At 44.1% G+C, this 20572-nt stretch overlaps 1 protein-coding gene across 4 annotated transcripts in view; it reads right to left on the bottom strand.

Annotated features, from left to right (window-relative positions):
- LRIG1 (leucine rich repeats and immunoglobulin like domains 1) overlaps positions 1–20572 on the bottom strand; it is a 145786-nt gene that overhangs the window by 26925 nt on the left and 98289 nt on the right. For all 4 annotated transcript variants that reach the window (XR_013228954.1, XM_077325098.1, XM_077325097.1 and 1 more), the window contains 5 exons: positions 18182–18325; positions 15849–15992; positions 15078–15221; positions 10811–10954; positions 8345–8425 (listed from right to left, as the gene is read on the bottom strand). Coding sequence is in view for 3 of the 4 variants with exons in the window: in XM_077325098.1 (XP_077181213.1) it covers positions 8345–8425; positions 10811–10954; positions 15078–15221; positions 15849–15992; positions 18182–18325 (657 nt within the window). In the remaining variant the exon portion in view is untranslated. The remainder of the gene's footprint in view (positions 1–8344; positions 8426–10810; positions 10955–15077; positions 15222–15848; positions 15993–18181; positions 18326–20572) is intronic.

Below are 20572 nucleotides of genomic sequence, written 5' to 3' on the forward strand. Positions count from 1 at the left end.
AGAGAGCCTCCACACACACTGGTGGCCTTTTTGGCACGCACAAAAACTCACTCAGAAGGCAAGACGGAAGGCCCTTCTTCGACTGTGGCATTCTCCTGAGCTGATTCAAGCTCCAGACCACTTGGGAATGTTAGTTCCCTGGAGTCATGTGGGAATATAATTTAGACTGGGGGCACCTGACACATCATGTATATCTTCTGGTTTGCCCCTACACTCGTAATGACCTTAGATTTAAATCTTATCTTTCTGCAGGTTTTATCCTTTACTTTTACCTTCTTTCTAGAGCAACCTTTCTCAAGAGTTGAGAAACCCCTGAAAACATTCTTCAGGCTTTGAGAAACCCCAGAAGTGGCACAATTGTGCAGAATATGGTTGGGAAACGTAACTGTGGACACACCTACCCGGCCCTCCTCCCCTTCACAACCCCAACCGGTCCCTCAGATCCAGGAATTTATTTTCAGGAGAGGGCGAACCACTGCCCCATTCAGCCCTCTGGGGAACTCCCTGGATGTCAGGGAGAGATTGATAACATGTCTCAGGGGGCCTCCTATCCACTGGTCACCCAATTTGAGTAACCATGACAGGCAAGGATCAAGTTGACAAGTGGCTGCCTTCACCGACTCCAGCGACTTGTCTACTTCAGTTAAAGAGAACCACCTGAAACAATCAAACATTTTCACCCACAATGGCCATGAAGCTTCTAGTTCACATTCTGTATCAATTGTGGCAGGAAGGTCGCAAAGGAGCAACAGGACTTTATCTGTGAAAATGCTCCCTAATGCATCAAATCCAATTTACTACTATTTTGGCACCCTAAATAACTGTGCCTGGTGAGAGATCGCGAATGCAATTTCAGTGGCATAAAACTCTAATTTCTCCACATTCACCACCATCTCATATGCTTTCATAACCAACTCACTTCCCTCTTCCTCTCACAAAGTACCTGGATGTACCATGGGGCCCATTTGAGATGAGGGCAGAGAGGGTACCTGAGAGCAATTCGCCAATAGTGGCCATCAGGTGGGACTGCCAGTCCTCCACCAAGGCTGCTAACAAGTCACAGGAGGGCATCGGGTCTCACAGAGCATTCCAGAATCCCTTAGGCTCCATAAGTCTTTGCGGGTGGGCTAAAATACGCCCATTGACTAAACTGTAAGGGGTTGTACCCTCAGCTAGGTCTTCAGGGCACGATGGTCTGACTAGGGAATGACATTAGTCACCAACAGATCCTCCTCTACCCCAACACCATAGATCAAGTTGAGGGTATAGCCAGCTTGATGAGAGGAGTCAACAACAAACTGTGATAACCCGAGTGTCACCATGGTCGACACCGGGTCCAAGCCAAGTCCTGGGGACAATGAGTCCATGTGAACATTGAAGTCACCCAGGATTATAAGCCTGAGGGACTGCAACCTCCAAGCAGCTGTCTCCTCCAGCAGGCCCAAAAAGGCATCTGGAGGAGTGCTGGCCAAACAATAAACCAACCAGATGGCCAAGTTCTCAACCGAGTCCCACCCTAGACTGACACATTCAACCCCTGGGATTGCCACCCCCACCCCACTTCTACAGAGATGAGACTGGTGTAAGACCAAGAATCCAGGCGGGGCTGGATCTTTCAGGGTGACAGTTTCACCCTCCCGCACCCAGGTCTTGATCACACACACCAGGTCTACCTCGTGCCTTGTGAAATACTCCTGTAAGGTCGAGAAATTGTTATTAATCTACCTGGCATTGCATAACATCAGTGTGGGCTCCACCCTAGACATAACTCACCTCCCCATTTCTGAGGATGGGACGGAGGTTAGAAGGGCAGCAAGCATATTGACCAGGCCCATGACCATGAGAGCAGCATGGCCAGGGCCCACCTGGACCTACATATCTCACTGTCTCTCAGGGTCTCCATTAAAGATTTTTTATATCATCTTGACTTTTTAAATGGAGATGCCAGGGACTGAAACAGGAACCTTCTGCACACAAAGCAAAAGTTTTACCACTGAGCCACTACAAAGCTATGGATACATATTTTTAAGGTAACTGGGTCTGTTTTGCTAGTCTCCTCATTCATTAGATGAAAGATAATTATATTCTGAATCAGTACTGCTTATAGCAGTATTTTCTGAAGATCTAAAATGGTTTTAAAAGCTACAGGAAGCACTATGCAGATACATGTTTTTAACTGCACATTTGGCAAAGCTCAGAAAACAAGAACGTGTGTAGCAGACACAAATATGATCTTGTTTTACAATTTTAAACCCCAATATATGCCATTTTTAAACTGATAAACCACCATTGAAAGTGATTCTTACAGAAATGAAAAACAGAACATAGTGTCAGTTGACCAAGTTCAACTTCTGGAAATAGATGGCCTCTATGTAGGTCAGCAACAAGGTCTACCTACATAAAATATGACATGTTCTGCAAAGTGCATCCATGGCAAAGTAATTATGGTAATACGGGAGATGCATATTTTACCAGCTTTGTGAGCTGGGAACAGCTGCCGAAACCGATTATAAAATGTGTAAAAAGTTATCACAGGCAATTCCTTAAGTATCTTGCACGTGTAACCACTTCTACCAAGAATACACGGTACAACTTTCAGATATGTCTTTCCTGGAAACTTTAGTTCTCAGGCACACCCAGTTAAACCTACTGGATCAGATGAGGAGTTGGCAAACTCATGTCCTCTGCAGGAAATTGCACCTTGGCTGCAACAACCAACTATCCCACATAAAGCAACAAGGGCCTTGTCTAGGCTTGCACCTCAAAGCTGTTTCTTGTTCTAATCCAAAACAGAAAGCACTGAGGTAAATAATGTAGTTTCTACAGTTTGCATGTCTGCTTTCCAATAAAGAGCTGAGCATTATATGTAATCCACTATTATATTCACACAGACTTTCAAAACTGGACGTCTGTCCCAGGAGGTAAAAACAAATGCAGAAAGAGAAAAGGAACCAGAAGGGCTCATCGGGGCTTGAACATCTGAAGTAATGACACAGTGGAAGCTTGGCAAAAAGATATTTGGGAATCCCTGGTCTAAATCATTATAGGTCAGGATTCCACTGTTCGTTTTATTCCACTGTTGCACTGTGATGAAGTTAGGTCATGTCTGCACTTCAAATTTAAAAACTGATTTAATTGTCAGTGTTTTCCTCAAAGGAACACTGGGAACTGTAGACTTGTGAGAATGGGAAATGGAGATCTGTGAGAAAGCCAACTTTCTGACAAAGGACTTCTTAGCACCTTGGCTGAAAATTTCCAGGAGCTCCTCCAGCGGTGGTTCGACCATTATGGGCTGAAGGGCTGAGTTCTGACTCCTCCCCTCAAGTGCAGGAGGGAGAAATAAACTTGTCTACAACTGTATTTCTTTTAGTTCTCCAAACTAATTGTCAGATCAAATTCAGGCCCATAACGCAGCAGGGAGATGGAGCATACAGTGGGAGCCATGTGATTACAATTTGTGCCTACAATCTCTTGTCTATTGGCTGCTCCAACTTTCCTCTTCTCCACCCCTCCAAAGGTATAAACAATACCTGATGCTTGGAGCTAAAGGAAAACAGACCCACTAAATGACCTCCCCAACTCATGCTGCCTAAGCAAAATAATGACTCCCAATTGGTTCCTGGGCCCAATTCAAGATACTGGTTATTTTTTTTATCATATGGTATGTGTAGATCCCCTATTGTTTCTTGCAGGAACTACCACCCAAATCCTTGGAGGTCTTCCTACCAAGTATCAGCCAGCATCATCCCTGCTTAGCTTCTGAGATCTGATGGGATTGAGCTTGCCTGGGCTATCCTGGTTAGGAAAAGATGCAAACATTTGAATTTTAACACTCTGAACAAACTTGGGGCTAGCATACATTCTAGATGAGGGGTGTGCAAACTGTGGCTCTCCAGATGTCAATCGACTACAATTCCCATAAGCCTATGCCCACAAATGCAGGCAAGGGCTCATGGGAATTGTAGTCCATGGACATCTGGAGGGCCACAGTTTGCCCACCCCTGTTCTAGGCTGTGTATTCCTATATGATCTTTCTCAGTTACTACAATCATCTTCAGGATGGATGCCCTCACCATCTGAGGCAACCTGACAAAGGGCCTTCTCCATCATTATCAAAATTATGATATTCCCTTTCAGGGAAGTTCATTTGTCCTCCAATTACAGTCTTTCACTAGTGGACAGAGTTTTTGCTTCATTTGCCGTTCCTGCACTGACCATCCATCCCTTTTACATAGTTTGTTTTTATGTATGTATTTTAGAAATGTATTTTAATTTTCTTTGATGGTTCACTGCCTTGGGCACCATTGTGTGAGTGAAAAAACAGTATGAAATGTTTTAAGTAAAATTAATATGTGATGGTAGACCAAAAAAGAAAAGGCTCCATGAAATCCTGTGGGTTTCTCCCCTTCCTCTTCATGAGTATGAACTGCATATTAGATCTTCTCTCAGCTTGGCTGAGTTTTTGGACCTTGCTTCCTTATCCTGTGTTTCCAGTCCCCAGTTTCACCTGGAGGAAATACTTGAGATCATTTTTCCTTATGGTGACTGTATGTCTCAAGGGAAAAAGTATCATGTTGTGCTGATTTTTACTTTTTTCGGGGGGTGGAGGGACGGGGACCAAGCAGACTCTTTGAGCCTCTTGAGGAAAGGAGTTCCAAAAACTTAAAAGAGGAGGGGAAGGGATTCTATTCTTCGTGCCAGCCACAAATCTCAACCCTTGAAGCAGGGCCCTACCAGATCAGCATAGCACATGAGGAGCCTCCTGAGGGAGGAGTCCCTTAACTTAGTCGGAATTACCTTTGAGAAAACAATTCCTCAGATCTTGCTGTACAGCTGTACAGAGACCTCTGTGCTGAGAAGCAGATGGTGAAGCAATGTCAGGAAATTAGCTGAGATGCAAAGCAGCAGCTGCAATAACTTACATTATGTCTCAGAGATGTGCTATACCGTCAGTCCTCCTATCCTTTCCTCCCCCTCATGCGTTTTGAAGACAAGCCAACACTATAGAATTCGCATTGTAACAGTCTCGTAATTCTTTCATAGCAACAATGCTCTCCTTGGCGGAAACTCCGTTCCAATGAATAAACTACTAAACAAAAGCCAGTGATTTCCTTGAAAAGGATTTCTGGCGCTAGAGAAAAGGGGGCTCCATAAAGGCAGGCCCGTTTGCTCTCCTGGAAGACACAAACGTGATCCACCATCAAAGGAAAACCGGTGGGAGCCCCAAGTTCCCAAAGGAGACTGCACAGCCATATAAGCGCACCGGCCCTACATGTGTTCCTCTTCATTAGAGAGACGTCCTTTTTCCGCTCCTGTCAAGCTTCTGCACCTGCTGGTTCAAAGGTTCTCCATTCTGTCTCCCTCACTTTTGTGCTCTACATCAGGCCCTCATTTACAAAGGACGCACAGGACACGGCAAAGCACTTTCCCATAGAAGTCTGCACTTGCATGGTGTTTCCTTTAAACCGGGCAGCCGCCCACGCGAAACATCTACACAGGTGAATTCTCCTGCCTCACCAACATCACGTTTAAATCAAGCCGGCGTGAGCTAGGGGGTGCGGGAGGGCAGAGAAGCAAAGAGAGTTAAATTTAATGGCCTGAATAATTAGGGGGGGTCAGGGGTGGGTTAAGGACTATTATCTCTAGTGACTCCAGCCCGGCCCAGTAGTGCTTTATCCCCCCCCGCCCCCCCCCCCCCCAAATCGCTGGTTGGAAGCATTGTTTTAATTTAGGCTTGCTTTTGCCCGGAGTGGAGAGCCTCATCTATAATTCAGAGGAGTCTAGTGGCTTGGCCTGGCCCCTTTCCCCCAGTTTAACACCTTCAATATGCTGAACAAGGCACTGCAGCCTTCACTGCTCAGCCCTTTCACAAGTTTATCCACAACAGATCAAAAAGGGAGCAGCTTTCAAAGCAATCTCCAAAGAGCTGAGGTAATTATTAATTCATCTGAAGGTTTCCTCCTAAGTGTCTGCTTCTCCCGGCCCTTCCCCCCCCCCCGAACCCCCCCACACACACTTTATGCTAATTCATTTAAACGTCTGTTCGACAGCTTAAACACAGGATCCCACTTGAGGGAAAGCAACGTTTACCACATGGAGGTCAGAGTTTTTTTCGGTTTGTTTGTTTTCAATAGCTTTTTAATGAACGGTTGTAAAGATGCGTGGGGTGAAAAAAAGGGCAGTAATCAAAAAAAAATGTGATCTTAAATAAGCCACGATCAAAATCATACATGATATGTATGAGTATTTAACTACACCGGGCGCAGTTGTTGATTCAGCGGAATGATGTTTCTGGTAGAGACTTGCTCTGAGCTAACCCCGGTTGTTGACACGTTGGTGTCCCACTTGCAATACTTTGTGCCAATTTCTGCACTAAATGGAGCGGGGAGCAGGGGGCTTAGTTGTTCATTGGCCTGGAGCTTCCTTCCTGGTTAGAAAACTCTGCAGCCTACTGCGGTTCCTTAGCGACTTCTTGACAGAGGCCTGACCATTTCCTGTTTTGAAAGTCCACCCCGACCCCTTGTGGGAGAGGCAAAATGGAGCAGGAGATCAAAAGGGCTGCACACTATCGAGGGGCGCCACACTGAATTTTTCTTTCTAGGGTGTGAGTGAAGTGAACTATTTCTTGCTCCTAACAATGGGCTCCTCTGATAGGTTTCCTGTAAGAGGAAATGACTGCAGGGAGGTTGGTCAATAGTTGTGGGAGTTCCTTTATGAGCTGCCCAGTGGCTTGTTCTCAAAATCCAGATGTCTTGCTCTTACCAGTTCCTGCATTCTGCTTAACCCCTAGTTGCTGTCTAATTGGCTGAAGTTTTCTTGCATTTTTACCAGTTGGGTTTTAGCAAATTTCCCCTAGAGCAGGGGTAGTCAACCTGTGGTCCTCCAGATGTCCATGGACTACAATTCCCATGAGCCCCTGCCAGCATTTGCTGGCAGGGGCTCATGGGAATTGTAGTCCATGGACATCTGGAGGACCACAGGTTGACTACCCCTGCCCTAGAGGCATGATCTCATTTTGTATAACCTCTTCCCTGACAACCATCTTGGTCCACCTTTTCAAAGTGTCAGGTGGGTAATCAAATGGAAGAGCAAGATTCCAGCACAGTAGCATCTTCAAGACCAACAAGATTTCCAGGGTCTAAGTTTCGAGAATCAAGTCTTGTAAGTGCCAATGGGAATTCTGATTATCAAAATTGTGGAAACTGTGTTAGTCTTTAAGGTGCTACTGGACTTCAGTTCTGCTCACCTCTGAAAACCAACATCTACTATCTGCTTCTGACTAGGCTATCTAGGACAGCTTCCTACAACTCCAGAACTAGAGACACCAACTATTGGGTACTTTACAGAACCATTACTATTTCGGCCCTCTGCCTGGTAACCATTATTTTCATTTTGGTCCAGTGCTGGTTTAAAATCCTGGGTGTAAATGCATGGGAACAAACCTCAGTGTGACTCAATTTCAATGTCACAGCACACTGGGCATTTGTTACAAACTAGAAAGTCTTCAGTCTCTGCACCATACGAGAGAACGGAGTGCACAGAAAATACTGGGGCTCCCCCCCCCCCCCATCACAAGCTGACATTTATTTGTAATGTCTGGATGCCACTTTAAGCACTGTGCAATGAAACTAAAGACAAATGAAAAGAATGTTCTTTGTTGGTTCTTAGAATTCCTAGTGCAGATTTACTGGCTGGTTTTACAAAAGCCTTTATTTCTTGGCCTTCGGTGTTTCCCTGCTGCAAAAAGGTACAAACAAGAGCAATCAAGGCTTGTTTCTGCTAAGAATTCTATGCCTGGTGCTTACCCACTGGTTTTGGAAAATTAAAACTCTGCTATACTCAGTATTTCCCTATACTCCTAAATGGTAACTGGATTTTTAAAGAGTTCTGAATGCCTGGTGCGGTTATGGCCTGTGCATGTGCGCGCACACACACTATGACTGAGGTGCATTATTTCCCCAACATACTCAGTTTCCTTTTTGTCTCCACATGAGGTTGTGCCACATAAGACTGTGGGGAACTGTGAGGAATAAGTAACAGGGTTGCCTCCAAAAATCATAAGGTGTTCCATTACTGGTAAAATGAGCCCATGAACGTAAGTGATTCGGAATAAACTTGTTGCAGCAAAGAAATCTCAGTCATGTTTACTGGCTTTGACCGCACATGTCCCATATCACTTAATTATCAATTTGCTGAAGACTCAAATGGAGAAAGCCTTTTTTGTAACTAATTTATTATTTGAAATGTATGCCTCTTTTATCCTTATAAAACACACATTAAGCCAAATGACAATAGACAAATGAACAGACAGACAGACAGATCAATCTGTATTTTTGATACTCACAGCTTGCTTAGGTTTCCCAGACCTGTGAAGGCCCCACTGGTGTCTTCTATTGTGCCTGAAATTTCATTATGGTCCAGATTCCTGGAGAGAAGACAAAAAAAAAAAAAAACCCAGCTTGCAATCAATTTCCTGGTTTGCAAGCTCAACATTAAAAGATTCAAAGGGTAATCTTTAGGACGTGCTTATCAAAGGCCTCCTCTTTTCTCCAGGGAACATGAAGCTTTTTAAAAAATAAATAAATCAGGATGGGCCAGTACTCTCGGGGAAATCAGAGGTAATTTACTCTCATTGACTAGAACTGACCACTTCCATATTGCTTTCTCTCAAAGAAAGCTTCCAAAGTAAGGCCTTTTTCCAAATTTGATCCTTTTAAAGTTTGAAGTGGGTTTTCAGTTTTTCTCCCTTCCCTCCTGTGTTTCAGAGCAATGAAGAAATTGATTGGGGCGGGGGGGGGGGGAGGTGGGGAGAGATGCATTCCAAATTAGACCAAAACTGGGAAATGAAAAATTAAGCCACAATCGTTTTTACAGAGCACAAGGCTCGCATTCCAGAACGTGCAGATGTGGCTGCTGGAAAGATCAGTGTGCAGTCAGAAGTCAAGAAAACAATGGAATCAACACAATAGGTTACGGTGAAGCAGTGGGAGGAGAGTATTTAAACGGCACCAGGCTGAGAGGCCAGGGTCACAACTCAGCAGGGGCACAGGTATACTTTAATTCCTTCGAGTGGCATGTATCGGACTACCGACTGTATGTGTGATAGAGGTGCAGCTTCTTCTTCTTCTTCTTCTTCTTTTTTTACCTCAGTGAAGCAACTTCCGCATTTTCTACAGCAGCCACTGGGCAAAACTGCAGCGGAGTTAAAAAAACCCGCCTTTAGCGGAGTTAAAAAAAGTTGACTGCTCTGTATTCAGACCCTTTCCCCAAACCAGCTCCGAATGCTTTGAGAGTCCTGTAGCGACCTTTTTGTTAATTGCTCTTTACACTGTATTATTTTATATATCTTCTATAAAAGAAGAGGGAACAGAGTATGACTTGTTGCTACAGAGGGCTTCCTTCCCCCAAAGAAACCAAAATGCCTTTTAATAACAATGGGGGGTGGGGGAGAAAAGACTTTCACACAGAAAAGGGTAGGGAATTCAGCATTCTGGTCCAGCTTTCTTTGCATTCACTTTGCTTTTCTCCCATCCCCTGTTGCCAATTTCCTATTCTTTCTGGCTGGCTGGCCCTGAATGCCTACTGCCTTGTTAATCATTCTGCTGTGAGGTCCCCAGGCCTGACCTCTATTTGAATAGCTTCGCATTTCAGCACTTTCACACCCACCAAAGGATCGCCAACAATAGGCCGTAATTAAAGCATGCCCGGCTCTTTTTCACCAGGTGCAAGACCCGATGGGCCATGCTCTTGATTCAATTAGAGCTCGCTCTCCCGCCCTGCCCCTCCTCTCCGGGCAGAGGACACAAAAGAAGATCAGAATTAGCGGCAATCCAAACACCCTTCTGGGGTTTGGGAAAGTCCTCCCGAGCCCTTTTCTCCGTGCCAGCTGCGTAGGAGAAGGGCCTTTCTGAAAGGGGCGCGTGAAGATCGAAAGGTGGTTCTGAGAAAGGCTAAGAAACATAAAAGTGCTTCCTCCCTTCGTTCAATAAAAGGAATAAATGGCTGCACAGTGTGGTAACTAAGGAGGAAGGTTCAATTGAACCAAGCCTTTAACTAGGCTGAAGAAGAAAGGGAAGGGAAGAAACACTGAGTGTTTTTCACTGGCTCTTTTTTATTTTTCTCTTTAAAAAAAAAAAAATCCTTATCCATCACATGATTTCTGGCCAGGATGCAGAAGTGTTGCTGGAAAACTGGCGCTGCAGATTTTACAACACTGGTGGATTAATAATCGTGCATGCATAATCCGGAGGCACTAGAAGCCAAGATAAATTGTGGGAAAGAAGGAGCAAGCAGTGTTACTAGTCTCTGTACATCTCCACTGAAAACAAATGGCAGCCCGGCAGAAGAATACTGCCTGTAGAGTCATAACACCAAGTATGGGGAAAACCTGAACAGCGAAACAGAAGCAGGCAAGACTGTCATATTTAGCAAGGCTAGGCTGCAGCCAGGAGTGGTTTAAAGATTTGTGGTGCCCATAGCACCAGAGCTAATTTAAGGATTCGTGGTATATCTCCCCCCCCCCCCGCCCATGGAAAGGAGAATCACTCGGAATGTCCTTAAAGAGGGAAACGGGGGTGGGGGGAGCTATGGCCCTGTTCCACGGGGGAGCATCTTGTGTAGCCCCTGGCCCGTAGCACGTACTACATGGATAAACCGGCCCTGGCAGCAGTACAAACATACTTTACAACAAAGGTCAGCTGTGTTCATAGATGTGTTCTTGTGCGTTAGGGAAGGAACAACCACTTTTACTTTCTTAAGACCCCTCCACCACCGCCACCATCTTGAAAAGGAAAAATCAAAAAACGCATACAGAATTCGCAGGCTTTTCAATCCCTGGAACGCCCCCTCTGCGATGTAGCTGATGGAGTTGTGGCTGAGGTGTAGAGTCTGCAGCCCACCCAGGTCCGCTAGGCTCTTTTCATCCAGTCTGGTTAGGTTGTTAAATGACAGGGACCTGAGAAGGAAAAGGACAAAAGTCAATCCTAGTAAGAGAGCAGTTTCATTCACTCTCTCAACCCGCTCTTCTGTTGCCTCTGAACATCTAGACCCTGTCTAGTATGTCTACCAGTGTGGTGTAGTGACGTGATGATCCCAGGCTCAATACCCTTACTCTGCCTTTGGCCACAATCTTTCAGCCTAACCTACCTCACAGGGTTGTTATGAGGCTAAAAATGGAGCAGGGGAGAATGGCATGCTAAATTGCTTTTAGGTTCCCCACTGGTGAGAAAAGCAGAGTTGAAAGTTCTAAATAAATGGGCACAATACATGAATACATAAACATGCCCTCTACTTTTGCAGCATCAAAACTGATAAAAATATTCAAAGGAGCATCCTAAACAGGTCTACTCAGAAGTAAGCTGCATGCTACCAAATAGTGCTTACTCCTTGGAAAATAAACCTTGGGAGAATAAGATAGGTGCATTTTACTTTGCTGCTCGATTTGTATCTCGCGCTCCACGCAGCTCAGGACAGGACAGAAGGGATTTCTTTGGTAGAAAGTTTCCCATCCAGATCGTGGCTCAACCCGCTTGCCAACTAACCTTGGAACCTCAGACTGCACTAGAGCAAACCCGGGAAATGAAATCAAGGTCCCTCCAGGCTCCACACAACAGAAGAGACCAACAGAAGTTTTCCCTGTCCATTGACTTGCCTCGGAAGTTCCCAGCACTGGCATTCAACTGGTGGGCTGGGGCACAATAGTCTCCAATCACTGTACTGTGTGTGTGTGTGTGAGAATTTGTGAGTTAAACTGGCATTCTGCCACCTGGCCCACTCACAGCCGACAGCGGGAGTGTCAAGGTGAATGCTGGACCTCCCCTAGCAACCGCCTGTCCTTCCCAGAAAAGCTTGCATCATGCTTTGAAAGCCTTTGAGCAACATCTTCTCTCACAAAATAGACATGAGAAAGTTTTGGTTTTTTTTAAAGAAAGACTCCATATAATCTATGGGTAATATAAGAGGGTATAATAGAAGAAACAATGCACAATTCTTGTTCATATTGAAAGCTTCTTGTTTCTCTTATAGGTTTGGCTCTTGTGTTCCCTACCTTAAAAAAAATATCTAGGTGGGACAGGAGAAGTTAGCTAGTTAAGCCAAAGCCTAAGTTAAAACATTCGTATATATTAAGTCCTAGGAGTGTCGTTTCCTTGGCAAGCTGTCTTCCTTTTGGAAGTGCAAGCAAGGGGGGTGGAGGCGCACCTAAAAGACCTCTGGAAGAAATTCAGAAGAGATTAATGGCTTTCCAAAAGCCACCGGACAACGTACACCCATTCCTAAAGAGGCTGTACTGTTGAATTATGAAGAAATGGCAGCCAGTCAAAATTATTTCCTCACCTGCAACGAAAGAATTTTTACTCAAAGCTGGAGGGGGGAAAAGCAATCCAGTGTAGTGCTAAATTTAACTAAGGGGGAATTGCTCTTCGGTTTTCTGCATGGGATTTTCTGACAGAGCTTTCACAGGCCTGTCTTAACTGACATGATTTAGAGATAGCCAAGAAAGAGCAAATCCCAGGATCTCTTTGGTTTATAGTGGCAACCAGCTAGATGCGTACACAAAAATCGCTTTTAGGACAAATCACCCCTTTTTCTAGTGCCTGTTCACCTACGGTTGGATTCTGAGGCAAGGAAGCTAACCCAAACAGAGAGAAACAGACCTATCCACTGGCAACATGATAAATATATTCATAAAAGAAAGAAAAATGTCCTATTTTTGTAGTTTTCCTTGTTTCTTTGTTCTTTAGGACTTCTGTCAAAATGGAATCCAGGTAATATCCGTTTTCAGTGAGATTATTTCATCAGTGACAAGTCCTTATATATATTAATGGTATAAGACTGGTCACAGGTTCACATAGGTATGGGGATACCGGTCTGTATTGACACGTTCCCCAAAGAAACAAGGAAAACTACAAAAATAGGACATTTTTCTTTCTTTTATGAATATATATTTATCATATTGCCAGTGGATATGTCTGTTTCTCTCTGTTTGATTTAATGATTAGACCGTCCTTCTTATATTCTTGAAGGAAGCTGACCCAAACAATCCCTTTTCCTTCTAGAACTTGAAGGAATGTTTTTATTTTCCTTTGAGGGGTTTGTGAAGGTTCCTGTTAAAAGTCCACAATTCCCCAGTAGCAAGCTAGTACTTGAATTCTCAGTTGTTTCCACATGAGAAACTAAAAGTGACCTTTTTTGAACTTCACACATCCACAGGTTAACCTCATGCCAACTCACATTTCACATGGCAAAACAAAAACAAATACATGAATTTAAAACATCAACATTTCACGTCACTAGGAATACCCATGGCCGTTGACTAAGAGAGAGGCATGGCAGGCGATATTTTCTAGGATAAATATGGTAAGAAGGAACCACTAGCAACCCATCTATTCCCAGACTGAGGGGAACAAGCATCCATGCCTTGATTAAACTAAATGCCCATGTCTCTGTGGATTATCATTTGAATTTTTCATTTTATTCATCATCACCTGGAACACTAGCCATATTTGTAAATATTAAAAGATAGGGGGAGAAGATTCAAGGCAGACCCAAAGGACACTGAGTGTCATTTTTGAAAACAGCCTTTACTTGTGCTTGTGAAACATTTCAAAAACAATTCAAAGGGCTTTCTATATTGTCTGATGGTAATCTGTGTGCACAAAGAGCAGATGTTAACAAGCTGAATTAATAATTAATAATTATGCCTGGAAATAACTGTTCGGTTAAGCAATAAAAAATCTTGCTCAAGGAAAACCGTTCCCAAGCTTCGTAAGCTTGGAGAACTATGTATGATGGCCAAGCTGACAATTCTAGTAAGCAGGACGCCTCCAGATACATTTCAAAGTCACTGGCATTCTTAATATCATTACATTAACAAGTAGGTCTGTACATTGCATTAGACTAGAGCAGGGGTGGCCAAACCTTGGTTTTCCATATGTCCATGGTCTACAATTCCCATGAGCCCATGGAATTGTAGTCCATGGACATCTGGAAAGCCAAGGTTTGGCCACTCCTGGACTAGAGAAACAACTGAAGGGGAACACTCACTTTTAATATCTATTCTAATGTATCCACTATTTCTGTTATATGTCCATATACTATTAAATATTTATATTAAAAAAAAAAGAAAAAGATTCCCTTAAAAGATTTTGGAAATTATCTACCACTCTTAACAGCAGTACTTACAAACCAGCTGCTTTTCTACAACCAATTCATATACCTTTTATATCTCCCACCAAGACTGGCCATTCTGAGTACCTTATCCTTCTCTAAAAAGAAAATGCTGAGCAAAAGGTCTTTCTAAAGTGGCCTTTGAGAGTACAGAAATTGCAGCCGGTCCAAGAAATCTCAATGGTGATGGGCACCGTTATTTTATTTTTAAAATGTATTTATTTATATTGCACTTTATTAGCCGTACCAGCGAAACAGGCTCGCAGCAGCTCACAATCATAAAAACAATACAATAATTGAGCAATAAACACCCCAATATTGAAACCCCCACAATGCAGTTACAATAAAATTAAACCCAGAGAGTGGCCAACTGCCACAGCAGATGGTTCCTTGGCAGTTGCATGACTCCAGGTCAAATGAAAGGATGATGCAGCAACTAAGATTGAATCTTCCAGGAGGGGAGGAAGAGGGGGGACCCAGCGATCTTCCAAGTCCCTAGCCCTGACCAAATGTCTGGTGGAAAAGCTCCATTTTACAGACCCTGCAGAACAGTGATAGCTCTGACAGGGGCCTCAGCTCTTCTGGGAGCTCATTCCACCAAGTAGGGGCCAGGACTGAAAAGGCCCTGGCCCTGTTCAAAGCCAGGCATACTTCATGAGGGCCGGGGATCCATGCAGGCATAGCAGATTTTACTTCTCAGCCTGGTTAACTTCATACAAGCTGGCAATAAATCGGAGTAGCTGATAAGGCAAGCCTTTTCTCAACCCAGAACTTACAGGCATATTTTAGAAAGTTCAGGGGCGTATTTCTGCATGTGTCCATCTTCCCTTTTTATTTTATAGTAAGGGACACACCCCTTCCCCTTAATATCTACTTTTTATCTCAGCTGCTTCTTAGGGTAGGTAACTCACAGCTCATTTAGCTTTTGGCAGAAGCTCCATCCATCAGGCTTGATACGGGATATCAAGTTGTTGCTCAGATGAAATTGCTGAAGGGAAGAGAGGCCATACAGGGAGCCACTATTAACTTCAGTCAGGATGTTATGTTCCAGATGCCTAAAGAGATAACACATTTTAGAATTCTGAGTACACACACTGAACTGGTTGTTTTAAGACATGCACACACGCAATGAAATATGGAGAGATATCTAGCTCAGATATGTTCCACATAATATACTTCTGGTAAAGGCTTGGAGGAGGAGTGGGTCTCATTGCTTAAGTGCCACTCAGAACTTAACACCCACTCAGGACGGTTGTCCCGCCCCTGAGTGCCTCTTTCTCCAACCAGCTTGCCTATCTGTCTAATGGCCAGCCAATCACCTTCCGTCCCCCACCTCTGACCACCCCCTCCTCCTTCCACTTCCCTCTGAGGCTCAGAGTCTGCAGATCTAAGCTGCCCCTGCTGGCGAGTTCCCTAAAAGCTACCTGAAGCCTTTTCAGGTCCTGGGGGAAGGGGGAGGCTGTCCACAGAGTTCTTCCACCACCCCCACCCCCAATCTAGTGCCTGTTGTATTCCTGAATGAAACGGGCTTGGCCTCTAGTAGCTATATAAACGGTAGGTCTACCTACAGTCATGAGCTGAGATAGCTAAACAGAAATTCCATGATAGCTAAACAGAAATTCCCCTCCACACTGCTTATATCCAATTAAGAGAAAGAAACTGTCAATCATCTTTCAACTTACAGAACTTGCATTCTGGCCAGGCCCCAGAAGGCTCCATCAGTCAGTTTGCTTATGGTGTTGCGCTGCAGCTTCAGTACTTCTAAGTTGGCCAGTCCTTGAAACGTCAGGCCTTCAATCGAACGAATGCGATTACGGTTTAAGTCGCTAAAATTGTCAACAGCACAAGAAGGTGTTAAAAACAGGCCTACCTTTTCTAATGCACTGGGCACAATCACACCATCCAAACAGGGGGAACAGATTGGTAACTCTTAGCCACAATTCTGACAAACCACACGTACACAAAATGCATGGGACTGTGGTTTCAAATGCATATTACATTTGATGTCGATAGCATTTCATCAAAACTCCTTAGAGCTCACAATCTCAAGAATTCAATGGTTTCATCTATTAATTTTGAATATCAATCAATCACAAAACTGTCTGTTTTTACAAAGTTAAGTTCTCAGGTTAAAGTAAACAGTCACACTGAAATTTAAAATACCTGCAAAAGTCACAAGAAAGATTCAATCAGTGAACCTAGCCCCTAATTTGTAGAAATGGTTTTGAGTTAGCAATGGCAATGTCTGTGTATTGTTCTGTAAGGCAGGGGTAGTCAACCTGTGGTCCTCCAGATGTCAATGGACTACATCCCCATGAGCCCCTGCCAGCGTTTGCTGGCAGGGGCTCACAGGAATTGTAATCCATGGACATCTGGAGGACCACAGGTTGACTAACCCTGCTGTAAGGTACACGGTTGGGGATTTCAGTGTCTGCAAACAAGGAGTAAGTAAGGCGGTACCTTGCTTCTACAGAAGCCAAGATTTGCAAGCTCTTGTATTACAAAGTGGATTCTGCCAGATGAAGAGTTCTGTATCTTCAGAATTAGCAGGGTTTTAATGGGGAATCACTGATTTAACTTATTTTTCTTAGTTTGTACCTGTATAGCATTAGAGCGGATTTGGTTGTGGTGGTGATTGTGGAAAGTGCTCTCAAGCCAAAGCTGGTGACTCTGTAGGGTCTTCAAGGCAAAAGATGTCCCCAAGTTGTTTGCCACTGCCTGCCTCTGTGGAGCAACCCTGGATTTCCCCAGTAGTTGGCCATTCAAATACTAACTAGGGCCAACTCTGCCTAGCTTCTGAGATCTGATGAGATTCAACTAGGCTGGGCCATCTAGGGCAGATTAAGCAGTTTTGCTACTTATTAATATATCCTAACATGATCCAGTGTTTGGCGTTATTTTCCAGCTTGTTAAAATGCTTAAATAAAAGAAGTCTCATGAAAGTCTAATGGGATCCAAGTGCCAAAATACTGCATGCACTTTAGAAACATTTATAAAAGCAGCCTTGCTTAGGATTTGGAATATTTCTTCCATGAGTCTTTGACAGGAGAGTGCAAATTTAAATTTACTGTCTGAACAGATGACATACACTGGGGGAATTAAAAACAGATAAACCAACAGTTGCTTGACTAGAATTTTAGCTATGATTTGATTTCTGTTTCAAAAGAATTCCATAACCCCTTCAGTGTCTGTTCATATAAATTGTCTTTATTTTTTTTAAATGTTTCACACTGATTGCAACTGGACACCAAATACTTCATGATCTGGTCTTCATAAGTCTGGTTCCAAACTTCTAGCGTGCAAATCCTCATTACCAAAGGTCAATTATTGACACACAAAACACATTCACAGATGCAGGTGTATATTTATGATCCAATACCGTCCATGCTATACTATGGCTGTACAAACAACAATGTGTACGCTGACTGATTGAAATCATCATTTTGATCGTTCAAATGTCAACTGTAACCTTTAACAAGCCTTTCCTTGTTGCCTGCTTTATTACTACTAAAAATTCATGTGTGGTCTTGACAACACGGTACAGGGAAGGCCTATGACCTTGCTTAACTTTGCCTTGTGAGAAAAAGGGGGAGGGGAGAAAAAGACAATTAAATAAATGTTCACATTGGTTCGAGAACCTATGCTTTGCAAGTTCAGGGCAGCTAATATCCTAACAGTGCTCTCTTAAGCAGAGCTACTCCCTTCTAAGTTCACAGAACTTAGAACGATCTTAGGATGAGCACTGTAATTGATTTTTTTAAAAAAAAACATGTTCTCTCTTTTGTGTCTCTTGTTACGGGAACGATCTAACATTGTACGAGGCCACACACACCAAAAAAAAGTCTACTCCTAATTTGTTTTATTAGGTGTCACTATAGTGCCATTAAAATATAGTTTATTCAACATTTTATAGGCACAGTGTGAAGAAGGACTGCATTTGGTGAGCATGTCCTCAGGGAATGTTTGTCTCCATAAAGTTTGGTTAGCCATAATTAAAGTGCGCATTTCTACTCACAGTTGCGTTAGCCTGGACAGCTTGAATGCCTTAGCAGGAAGCTGGGCGATCCTGTTTTTACTCAGGCGAAGCGTTAGCAGGGATTGTGACAGGCTATCAAAAGCCTTGGTCTCCAGGGTGCTGATTCGGTTGCTCCCCAGGTAGCTGCAATAATTCATCACAAGCTATTTAAACGGCTACGACAGAGGTCTCGTTCGCTTCTTACCAGAGGGGCTGGTGACTCCTGGACATACCACGTGAAAAATATCATGCGTTTCTCTCTTCAGACCAAATGAAGCCATTTCCCCTATCAGCACAATTTAGACAACGGATGATAGGAGATTCCCTGAAGTATTCCCTGAAGTACGCGGGCCTTCCCTTGTCCTTGGTCCGGAAACTCCAGCTAGTGCAAAATGCAGCTGCCAGGGTCCTCACTGGTACACCTTGGAGGGCCCACATTCAGCCAGTGCTGAGGCAGCTGCACTGGTTGCCAATTGCTGCCCGGATCCGGTTCAAGGTTTTGGTTTTAACCTTCAAGGCTTTACGCGAGTTGGGACCCACATACCTGAGGGACCATCTATCGCCCTATGCCCCCCACAGAGCCTTACGTTCTGCCGGAGAAAATCTGCTGGTCGTTCCCGCCCCCAGGGAAGCACGCCTGGCCTCGACCAGGGCCAGGGCCTTTTCGGTCCTGGCCCCTACCTGGTGGAATGAGCTCCCGGGAGAGCTGCGGGCCCTGCAAGATCTTCCATCATTCCGCAGGGCCTGCAAGACGGAGCTCTTCCGCCAGGTTTACAGTTGAGGCCGAGGCTAACATCTATGCCCCCCCCGGGGACCCGGGACCCGGGATTGAGATTGGGGATTAGTACCATCAGTATCCCCTCTCCACCTGCTTGTAGTAGGAGGGGGAGGTTGATTAGCCTATCTTGCCAGGTTAGCTTGCTAACCAATAATGTTATATTGTAATTGTTGTTGAGGGATTTAAATGGATTTTATTGGGGTTTTTAAAATGTTGTAACCCGCCACGAGCCGTAAGGGAGTGGCGGGCAATAAATCGAAAGATGATGATGATGATGATGATGATGATGATGATGATGATGATGATGATGATGATGATGATGATGATGATGATGATGATGATGATGATGATGATGATAATAATAATAATAATCTCAGCACCTTTAATTTCCCACAGGTATCAAGAGCCCATACATTCAGTTCCATATTTTGATACGGAATAGTTCAAAGGACAAACCCACACCAGAAATAGCTCAGATCTCTGTGGCTTAACAGGTAGAATACTTCAATTGGACATGGGAAGGCAAGTACTTAAATGTGTCCTTTCCAGGCACAGATCCAAACAGGTAAAATGGGAATGACAGCCACCTATGTCACGGAGATGCTGTGAGAAGGACTCCCCAGCATCTTTTTCCAATATAATTTTGGTCTGAAATTCTGTCTCGGATCTATTTTGCGATGACGGCACGCCACAGTGAAAAACATTTATACACCATTCATTATTTGATACAGTTCAGTCATGACACATGACAAGCCGGTTGCTGCCTCTTTTTTAATTTCTCTGTATTTAACAATAGACAATTAAAGCATTATTCAGTGTTGCAATAACCTGTAATAGGGGAGAGGCCATCCCTCAATGGTACAGCACATGATGGGTAGGGCTCCCGAGGAGCAAAGATCTCAAGTTTGGTCAACAAATGCATTGGAATGAGGAGGTAAAATCCTGAGGGATTAAGAGTCAACTTTACCACTTGAAAATGGGGTGGGGAGTAGGGTGCTGTTTTTGAATGCTCCTGGCAAATGACAAAATAACATGGGGGGGGGGTCTATTCCAGATTGCCTGATCCGTGTCATGCTGCCTATCGGACACTTTTTTCCTCTACAAAAGCGTTCCAAATGGTGCTCCCTTAACTCTTGGCTGAGGTACATTCTACTACCTGAGGGGCCTGCCACTTCCTTAATGCCTCATTCTGCTGCATGTGGAGACCAGGCACTAGACAATCATGGCCAGTCAAAATCAACAGTCCTGAGTTAGATGGACCAGTGGTCTGCCTTGGTGTGAAGCAAGTTCATGTGTTCAATTTTTTAAAAAGGCTAAGGGAACGAATCTACAAATAACTATTCTCACTTGCCCTTGAGGGACGAACCAGAACCAATGGGATGAAATTAATTCAAAAGAAATTCTGCCTAAACATCCAGAAGAAGTTCCTGACAGAGCGGTTTCTCAGTGGAACGGGCTTCCTCGGGAGGTGGTGGGTTCTCCATCTTTGGAGATTTTTAAACAGAGGCTGGATAGCCATCTGACGGAGAGGCTGATTCTGTGAAGGCTCAAAGGGGTGGCAGGTTACAGTGGATGAGCAATAGGGATGTGAATGTCCTCCACAGTGCAGGAGG

This window comes from Paroedura picta, chromosome 3 (assembly GCF_049243985.1).
Source record: "Paroedura picta isolate Pp20150507F chromosome 3, Ppicta_v3.0, whole genome shotgun sequence".
In the NCBI taxonomy this organism is placed as follows: Eukaryota; Metazoa; Chordata; class Lepidosauria; order Squamata; family Gekkonidae; genus Paroedura; species Paroedura picta.